The following is a 10,519-nucleotide window of genomic DNA, read 5'->3' as shown; positions in this document are numbered from 1 at the left end:
TAATGAGACAGAAGGAAATGGCAAAATAGAACTATTGTGGGACGAATGGGAGTACATTTTTTTTAAAATTGAGGGAGGAACAAACATTGTCATTTTGGCCTGGAGTACCATAACAGAGGTAGTAAACTTTGAAAAATGATTAAAAATTCAAATGAACTAAGGTTAATGGACTTTGATTTCTACAACCTCAAAGAGTAATCTATGATTGGGATATAAAGGAGATCATTAAGAGTGGTTTTATCACTTTCATTTGCTAGAGTAACGCAAATATATCTAGTGATTAAAATGTACATGTGCTATACAACGCAAAAATTGGGGCGAACTTCAACTGCTGGCAAAATGGATGCCAGTTAAGTTTCCAATTTAAATGGCATCAAAGTTCTTCGCTCTGCTCTTGATCCCTGATCCATTTTGTAGCTACCCATTTCTCACCTTTGATCACCGGACAGCTCCCGTGTAGAGATGCCTGCCATGGGCAGTCAGTCACATATCTTGTCATAAGCAATAAACGAAACTATTTCATCGCTCAAAATATGAGATTAAAAGCAGCTAATGTCAGCAAGCAAGATCTTGCCTACCAAAGATGCATGATTCATCTTATGTGTCTTTCGCTCCTCTGATGCACCCTGCACCTTCGTCTCCTAGTTGGTTCTCTCTTCTATTGTCTTTCTACTATTGTCATTTCCTATCCCTTCCAATCAAACCCGCTGAACTAAATCAATCGTGCCTCATAGTGCGTCTCTTGCCAGCCCATTTCACAATGTAACTAATCATATTATGCACTAATACCACCACTATAAGCCTTCTATGACCTAGTTATAGTTCTCCCTCTGTTGAACAGAGTTTTGACAACTCAATTCCTCATAATGTGCAAATATAAGTTTCTGGATGAACTGATAACAACTGTAAATATAGCTATAATTCCCTCTCCATTAAACAACTTTAGAAACTCAACGACTCACTAAAATGATGACAAAACTATGAATTCGGGAAAATACCATATCAAGTTTTACCTGGTTGCCTATCTTCTTTCACATTTTAGCATTTTCTTTACTAGTGCTATCAATTGGAAAAAAAAGACATCAATGATACAAAAGAAAACAAATTCGAAATATGAATATCGTAAAAAGATACTATAAGCAAACTATGAGACATTATAAGGAAAATAACTTGTAGCAAGCCACTCACAGAATCAATTGTGCCATTTGGAAACATGGAGTAGAATAGTAGCCCATCTCCTGTCCGTGGCTTCACTTTTAGACCAAGGCATTTCCCAAAATCATAATTGCTATCTATGTTTTTCCCATTCTGTATATGAAACCATCAAGATATTGTAAACTACAGCACTTGGTTGAGGTGGTTCAATGAGAATAAAAAAAATCAGGATTTAGCAAAAGGGGGCGAAGATAACCTCTAAAGGGAACATGGTTTCACCACCTTCTTCAACATCAGATAAATACAATAGAAAAGAAGCCAGCTGAAAATTTTCAAAATTAAAGTAAGTTTGCCTTTCAACACCAATGACATGTAACTGGAGACATATTTCAACAGAGAGCTTTGAATAGAAGTTAAAAATCTTTGGTTCACTGAAGGGTCGGATGTTATTCGCTGAAATCTAGAGAGATGCATGGTAATCGGCACAATGGTTCAGTTTCATTTTCCGTGCCCTCGTGAAACTATGATCAAATGAAAAGAAATAAAATAGAGTGAAAGTAAGAAAGTTTGTGTTTCTACATAGCTGCCTAAAATATATTAAACCATTTTCTAATAATTTGATTCAAAACCCAGGTTCAATAGCATGAGGATATTGGAAGAAGAACTAAAGAGATATTACCATTAAAATTCACAGACATTGATTATTCCACATAATTACATGTATGTTTTATAATAATTCGCAACAGCTAGTACAAATGCTACAAGAACTATCTAAAATAAAACTTATATTACCCGCTGGCTCTTTTGTGGGCCATATTCAGCTGGATTGAATGCATCGTAATGTGACTGGTATCTCTGCCCAATCTCATAACGCAAGACATTGAAGGACTGAAACATGGAAATGCAGAGCATTAAAAAGGTTATGGTAAGAAGATTTGATAGAGCAAAGGTGATTGATGAAGAGAAAACAATAACAACTGAATAGAATTCCTCAAAGAGACCTACATGATGCATCCCAGAATGACAACGATAAAAGAAAAGCGTAGCTACCAACTAAGACGATTTAAAGGAGAAAATCCTAGCACATCAATGTCCATGCATAAAAAAATGATGATGTAAGCGATCATCCTGTAATCCAGGTCTATTGCCAGACATGGAATGGTTTTACCGGAAGACATCCAATAGTAAATTGCTCTTTATTTCAAAGTAAGCGTGCAGATTTGAGCACATCCAACATTTCGTTTAAGTACAAAAAAGAGTTTCAGGTATTTTGTCATACTCAACTGATCACCGACTAGAAAAAATAGAGTCACTAGAGCATTAATAGACCAAGTTCCAAAAGTGCAATACCTCTCCATGTTTCCTGGGGATCATTGTCGCTCTAGCGATTTTTTCCTCAATCTGATCCAGGGTTCCACTTTTGTCTTCATATGCACTAATAAACATCCCAGAACTAATAGGAAAGAACTCAGCATTTCAAATCATATGTTAATAGTCGTCTTATGAAAAGAATCAAACACCAAAACAAAAGAACTAAAATGGGTAAGAGTACGTTCATGCTTATAACTCCAACATTTGACTCAAGACGCAATCAATAATCACCTTGTCCTGACTCCTTTCGTATTATCTGCTGTTTCTCCCTGCCGTAGAGCTAAGGTTGATGGCCTGAGATTTACTTTTGCCATTCTGATAATGTTTTGGCATTGTTCTGCAGTAGCAAAGTTCGGAAAGTATAAAGTCCTAGGCTTCCAGCTCAGAATCTAGAAAAAAAAATCAACGGACAAAGACAACTGAGTTCAAACGAATAAAATAACCGAAAATGAATAATGAACTGAACTACAGCAATCATACTCCACTTAATGATCTAGCTATAACATACTAAGATCTGTGCTAAAAACAAAATAACAATAACATGGTAAGATCTGCGCTTTGCTTCCTGTCTACCAAAAAAATTGTTTAAGATCTCAGTTTAATTATTTTACTAAACAAAGAAAACCTGAAATTAACAGAAATAGATTATATACTATCATTCAGTTATCTAATCAATGTAGCCTAGGATTCCAACCCATGTTTTACTATTGTTGCTGTGCGATCAGAAATCACTCAGTCGAGGACTTGAGATCTATTGGAAAGAATGATTGGTGGTTTAATATCATTTCTCCTTACTGTTGAAGTACCAAAATGCGACGTGTTTATCTTCCAACAAGGTCGTGGGAACGATTGGGGAAACCCTAAGCTTATAAGCTAGGAGATCAATCACGAACAAACGAATTATACCTTGGTTTAGCTTTCCTGTACACAGTGTTTTTCTACACTGCTATATGTCAAATTATTCAGTCGTTAAACGATCCATGACTGAAATTGAATTAAGATGCAGAGCTACATACCTGAACGGGTATCGTCTCCACAGAGTCCTTGCCGGAATCTCCGTGTGGAATCCCCTTCGAATCCATCACTTCCTCAACCAATTCCCTCGTCCGCGGCCTCAAATTACTCGTAGGACTCTCCTGCCGTACACATACAGTAAGTGATTAACATTTCTCAGCTCTATTCACACACATACACACCGAGCAAAATTTTCCAAAACGGAAGGGGAAAACAGTTGACGAACCTGCTGAGAGAAAAGAGATGCGCCGAAGAAACCGGCGAGGAAGAAGAAGAGGCATAAAAGGAAAATTAAAGGCAGGCCTAGGGTTGTCCAGCTTCCTCCGGCGACTTTGCTTCCTTTGATCTTCATTCTCTTCTACTGCCTATTCCGAAGCGCGATCGGAGGGAAACAATTGTCGTTCAAGCTCAGTTTAACTGCTCTGCAGTGGAATTGCGGTGCGTTGGCAGCAAAAACGCCGGGAGATTACGATGTCGGAGTGTGGTAAAGCGGCGGGAATTGTTTTTCTGCCGTTGAAGTGAAGTCGTCTCCTTCCTTCAAATAAAAACTTCATATTAATGGATTTTAGACCTGATTGACATATTGAGAGTCGCTAGTCAAAAAGAAATTGGCCCCACCCGGATTGACTTGGATTGAGGAAATCTTCAATTAAAGTGAATTACTCAAAAAAATTTGAGTTTACCCCAAATAAAATCATTACTACTTTGCTTTTATGATCATAAAAAGAAGAGTGAAAATTTGTGATTTATATGTTTTTTCGAATTATTTTAGGCGCTCGGTTAGGAGATAATTTACTTTTCATTATAAATGGATTTTCTTCTTAAATTTAGTTATACTTGGTGGAATTCAGGTATCCATGGGCACCCAATCCGAAAAAATCGTAACCAAACCCAAAAATCGTTTAAATGCACACTCAATACTCGGTTTGATATGTTTTCGGATACCCAAATACCCCCACGGGTATCCAAACAAGATGATTGGGTACCCAAATACCCGACTCTTTACATATATTAATAATTAATAAAAAAAATTAAGAGAAAAATTATTAAATTTTTAAAGCTAAAAATCTCTTTATTCATTGAGAATATTTTATTTTGTATGCTAATTATGTCTTTTTATGAACTTAAAAATGTCAATTGTATTACCAAAGGATGCCAGCGGCGACGGAGAGCATCTATAGACGGCAAAGTAATAGATACAGAGTTGAAGAAAGAAAGAGAGGAAATGAGAGTATAGTGACTTTAATGAAGAGTCAAATAATTGACTTATGTATAAATGTTAGAGAATTATAACCTAATTAATTATAATTAGGTAAATATTTATCGCATACCCAACAACCATAAATGACTAAACCTAATTAAAAATTACCCTAAACAGTAAATTGGGTATGCGGGTAATACCCGATACCCAATTGGGCTACCCAAAACCCGACTTATCTTAAAGTTCATTACCCGATATCATACCAAGCCCATTTTATTGGATATCAGATATCCAATACCCAGTGGATATCGGGTCAGAAATGGGTAAACTCAATACCCAATATTCTCACCCCTAGTTATACCCATTTAAAACCTTACTTCCCATGTCCTAAGATAAGTGAGTCTATTCCTTTTTGGAATGTCCCACTATAAGTGAGTCATTTCCATTTTTAGCAAAAGACAATCTATCTTGTTTTATTCTCCACCTACTTTAATTTCTCTTTACTCCTCTACTTTTCTCTCTCTCATACCTTACTCTCTCCACTTTATCTATTTAAATATCAATTCCTTGAATCCCGTGTCTAAAAGAAGCACTTCACTTATCTTGAGACGGAGGGAGTATTATAGAAAGACAAGATACGTCTACAAGTCTTTGCACTAGAATATTTTTTTTGGGTTTTTAATAAATTTTTGTTCAATTTAACGTAAAACAATATTAATTAAATTCAAATGTCCGTTAAATATATATCCGACCAAATTAAAAGTAAAAGTATAAAAACATTCGTGTGCGTGTGTTGGCCAAGCGTGATTAATGTTTTGACCAAAAGGTCACGAGTTCGAGTCTATAGTAGCGCGATCTTTAAAAATTTATGTTTATTTGTTGATAAAAAAAGTATAAAAACCAATTAAATTAAAATACTTTCGTATAAGAACCTAATGAAACAAAAAAATTATAAAAGGAATAGATGAAACAAAATGCATTATGAATCTATGATAGTCAATTGCAATCTCATTTTCTGTATTCGATATCACGGTCTAGTCTTTAGCTATACTATTGCTACAATATATACTTGCAGTTGGTTTTACTGATAATATAAAGTGTACCAGTTTCCTCAACTTAGATTGACATACTCATATCTTAGAATAGTACAATAATTTATCTTGTGATTGTTAGAAATAATCAGATATAATTTCCGATCTAGTGGATAGGGGTACTCTAACCATACAATAGAAGGAAAATAACAACAAAAGTGGAATGAAAATTACAACGGTAATAATAAAACAAACTGGACTATTAGCGAGTGATGCACTTTTTATTAGCACTAAAATTACCTTCAAGTATATAGTGTATATCTAGTACATCTAAAGGACACTACCGGATATCTAGGGAATAGTTTCACATACTGATAGTTTCACATACTGGCTACCAAATACTAAGTTTCAGATAACTAATTGGACAAACATGGTTTTGGTTTGAAAACACTACTAAACTAATAAAAGCAATTAAAAGTAGAGATTGACTTGATTGAGAAAATAGATGAGACATTGGAATTCGAGGGATAAGATTTCATTACTTCAGTTTATTCAAAACACAATTATGATATCGGAACAACAACTTCAGAGTTACTAGAGCGAGTCACCTAATAGCTGCAGTTGACCGAACAATGTGGATTTCATTAAGGTTGTCAATCTCAGCTAATAACTTCTTAAACACAATTAAACCCTTATAAAGTTCCACTCTTAGGTTTATCCTTTTTGTTATACTCCCTCCGTCCCATAAAAGTATGGGCAATGGGTATAGCACAAGAATTAAAATAAAATTGGTAAAGTAAGAGAGATGAGGAGAATGGTATGGTAAAGTAAGAGAGATGATGAGAATGGTAGTTAAAGTAGTGTTAGTCGATAGTGAGACCTTTATTATTAAATTGATATAACTTTCCAAAAATGGAATGCACATTTTTATGGGACAGACGAAAATGGAAAGTGCACATATTTTTATGGGACGGATGGAGTATTAAATATAGTGTCATCAATCCGAATGGAACATATGGATCCTCTCTCGATTCCCTCACATGTCAATACATCGACAAGATGTCTCACTCAACTTGAAGTATTATAAAATAGAATTAGTAAATATAAGTCTTGAATATAAAAAATAAGAATAAAATAAACACAAAAAGTTATTTTCCAATCCATAGAATTCTACAAATTAGTTAGCCATAGACGAGGTAACACAATCCATAATAAGATAAGAATACATAAAAACTATCGATGACAAAACCAGGAGGTAGAATCTTGATGACTCTAGTCTTCTCTATATTCTCTTGCTCCGAACTCCAAGTGCAGAATGATCTTTGGTTTCTTAGTGATGAATCTCTTGGAGAGGAATTGTAAGGTGTATCAGTCTTTGTCTTAAATGATGAAGTATGAGGAGTATTTATATACTTGTGGGCATTTACCTCCATAAGGTAACAATTCAGAAAGGTAAGTCTTGGAGAGGAATAGGGCAAACTGGATCCACCGCCCGAATTCAGCGGATCGCTGACTCCATCTCGGCGGGTCGCTGAGAGTTTTCTGGACTTCTCGAACTCTTCTCGGCGGACCGTTGACTCAAGCTCGGTAGTCACCGGTCGTAACTTTGAAGCAATCACAAATTCTGAGACGGACCGTTGGCTTCTCGTCGACTGTTGGTCTGCTCAACGGACCGCTGACTGGGTTTGTTTCCTCCAGTCTTCGTTTCTATCATTTTCTATGTCTATTTTGCACATTTCTCACAAAACACGTCAAAATATTAAAATGTATAAAATATGCGATTAAAAAACATATTTTGCATGATTGACATTCAAAAACTAGCCATATAGCGGCCTTACAACATGAAAAATCTGTGTTTATCATAGAATCAAAGAAAGTCCTCTTTCCGCAAACAAAATCAAATCCAAGCTAGTGTTCTCGGATTGCCGCATTGTCTACACAGTTAAAACGACTTCCTCCTAACGTGTAGAAGCATCTCAAATCCACTAGGCACCGTCGATCTTGATGAAGCTCCGATAATTGAGCAATACAGTACTCCTAAATGCACACTAAAATGTAAAGAGTTAGAGAGAAAATGAAAAATGCTTTTTTTTTGTAGAGAGCTAGAAAGAAAATGAAAAATGCTTTTGTTGTATGTCTCTACAATTTCATGTCTTCCATAGGTACAAAATGAGGATATGGAATGTCATAAAATTAAAATACCATTAACTACTTTCCTAGAGCAATAAATGTGAAAAAAGGTGAAAAGTCAAAAAGGCTTCCCAAGATCACCTCCACTATTCATGTCACTTATTCCCACATGGGTGATATATGATGAATGGGGGTGGATCGTGCAACTTGTTGGAGGTGAAGGACAGAGTCAATGATATAGGAGTACATGTTTCGCTTCCCTTTTGCCACATTTATTCTTGGACAAATTTCAAATATAATAGTATTATGAGCTTCATAAGAAAAAGGAGTTAAGTGAGGGACATTGTTTTTCGAATACGTAATTGGAGATTATAACTTAGTTGTGAAGAAACAAATGTCCATAAAATATTTATATCGCGTATATTAGGATTGATTTTAGGTCAAGTGCAAACGATCAGAATACTCTACTTTTTATCTTCATACTTCCTCTATCTATTCGTCCGTCACCAATCGTCCTAATTTGTCATTTTTGTACGTATATCATGTTAGGGTTTTGTATACTAGAAATCACATTTCGAGCGATTGAATACTGTAAAACTCTAATTATTATTTTTCAATAAATGCAACAGATTATTTTTGTCGTAATGTTGTTATGTTTTATATTTAATGGATGTTTATTGCATATTCAAATGTATAAGTGAACATAACAAAGTCTAAGTCTTTGTTTTAGTAGACCGGTTATGGGTTGCGCTCAATTTAAGGTACGCGGTCAATCCTGAACAAAGAAAAATAAGAATTTCACAACCTAGATAGGCCTAGACTACCTATCATGAAAGGTTGCAATGTCAGTCCGATTATTTCTAATCCTTATTAAAATATGATGACGTTGGTGTGGTATAGCACTGAATGGATCTAACAGCAAGACAAGTCTTTATGCTATCTACTGAAAGACGATGTCTTGAAAATTAATTTCTTAATTAATGTATGTTAGCATTGAGCATACGATATTGAGTATCTACTACTTTGACTTACCAAAGGTGCGGATTTTTCGTCACCCAACGATCCAGGTATATTGGGTTGTGGTGATCATTATCTGGCGGTGCTAGGATTGCTATTATATTGAATCGTGCGCGATGAGAGTCTCGTTTGATAACATCCACAAGAGGAGCTCGAAACAAGGTTTTATTATTCGGAACCTAGCTAGTTGGAGTTTGATTACTCTATGAATAATAAATAAGAGTTTCTTGCTAAGTCCACTCTTGGAAATTAAAATATGTTAATTAATTAAGTACATAGCAGACATTAATTAATTAATGGGTGTTTCTATCTTAAGCGCGGGAAATGAATTAAACAAATAAAAGGAAACCCGAAATACTTGTAATTTCGGATTTGGAAAGGCAGTGCAATATTACTTTTGTAGTGGCTGCTTGTAATATTCCAATATGAGCTTGTATTAAATTCTGGGTTCAATTTAATTAGTAAAAAGCTAATTGGGTGAGGCCATGTCCAAATTCTTCCTTAGATCCCTGACTGGGCTGGGCCCTATATGTGACTTAATATAAATAAGAGAATAAAGGAGACAGAAAACACACTTTTTCCACAACAAAAATTTCGTCCACCTCAGATTTGAGAGAGGATCGAAATTCTTCTCCTTCCGTGAGCAGATTTCTGTCTTCGTTATTTAAGTCCTAGTACACTGGTGAGATTTGCCCATACAAATATCAGTCTACAGTCCGGGACACCAGTCAGAAGATCCGAGGTCGAGTTCTGAAGATCTTCACGTGGAGAAGACGCAAGCCATCTTCGATTCTTAAGTGAATCAACGAGGTAAATTGGTTAACTCTGTAGTATGCATCTTTTAGGGATTGTTTGATCTAAAGCATGATTATATATAATTCAAGTTATGAGCATGATACGTGAGAAAATTATGCGAATAGAATTTGTCTAAATAATCAGCTAAATAGATCAAATTCATGTGATCGGTTTTTATGCACGCTTCCGCTGCCAACCCCTTCATATCAATAATTATCTTATTTGCTTTTTACTATTTTTAAAAATAAATTTACATTCTATTATATCTTACTTTTATTTTATTACTCTCTAACTTTTCTTATTCACTTTCCATTATATTTCTTCTGCTAACTTTTCTCATGTACTCATTATATTTCTTAAAATCAGAATAAAAAGTAAACCTCATACAATATTGAATAGCTTAAGTATCTAATCTATAATTTTATATTGATCCTCATGACTATTAGCCAGTCTATTACTCCAAAAATCACTTTCATCTGAGGCCTAATATTATTTTAAATACTCTTCAAAATTATCTCATAATTTAATTTACACATCATTAAATAATGTCAATCAGCAATATATATATAATTATCGTAATTAATTTCAAGTACGTTTACAATTAATGCAAACTCTAAGTATTGTATAAACTCCAAACTATGATCTTGACCGGTGGAAAATGTCAATAGATGAAAAAATAATAACAACAAAAAATGTCAACACAATATCAACGGTTGATGCTGTGTTGATATTGTGTTGACACTATGTTGACATTTTCTATTGTTATTATTTTATCATCTGTTAATATTTTCTAACGGTCGAAATC

General features: G+C 34.8%; 1 protein-coding gene across 2 annotated transcripts; it reads right to left on the bottom strand.

The window, feature by feature from the left end:
* Nucleotides 1–119: 119 nt before the first annotated feature.
* LOC121776200 (probable prolyl 4-hydroxylase 9) lies at nt 120–4,097 on the bottom strand. Of its 2 annotated transcripts, none has more exons than XM_042173358.1 (8): nt 3,767–4,096; nt 3,543–3,662; nt 2,758–2,915; nt 2,506–2,608; nt 1,948–2,043; nt 1,412–1,477; nt 1,189–1,308; nt 120–466 (listed from the first exon to the last, which is right to left on the bottom strand). In XM_042173358.1, the coding sequence occupies exons 1-8, from the start codon at nt 3,890–3,892 to the stop codon at nt 374–376; spliced, it is 882 nt and encodes a 293-aa protein (XP_042029292.1). In that variant the 5' UTR covers nt 3,893–4,096; the 3' UTR covers nt 120–373. The 2 variants fall into 2 exon arrangements, with proteins under 2 accessions (XP_042029292.1, XP_042029293.1); XM_042173359.1 differs by lacking the exon at nt 120–466 and adding an exon at nt 477–1,059 and having other exon boundaries at nt 3,767–4,097.
* Between the last annotated feature and the right edge of the window lie 6,422 nt (nt 4,098–10,519).

The sequence above is a fragment of the Salvia splendens genome, chromosome 18 (genome assembly GCF_004379255.2).
Source record: "Salvia splendens isolate huo1 chromosome 18, SspV2, whole genome shotgun sequence".
In the NCBI taxonomy this organism is placed as follows: domain Eukaryota; kingdom Viridiplantae; phylum Streptophyta; class Magnoliopsida; order Lamiales; family Lamiaceae; genus Salvia; species Salvia splendens.
Note: the sequence above shows the minus strand (reverse complement) of the source record. Positions and strands in the feature narration are given on the sequence as shown.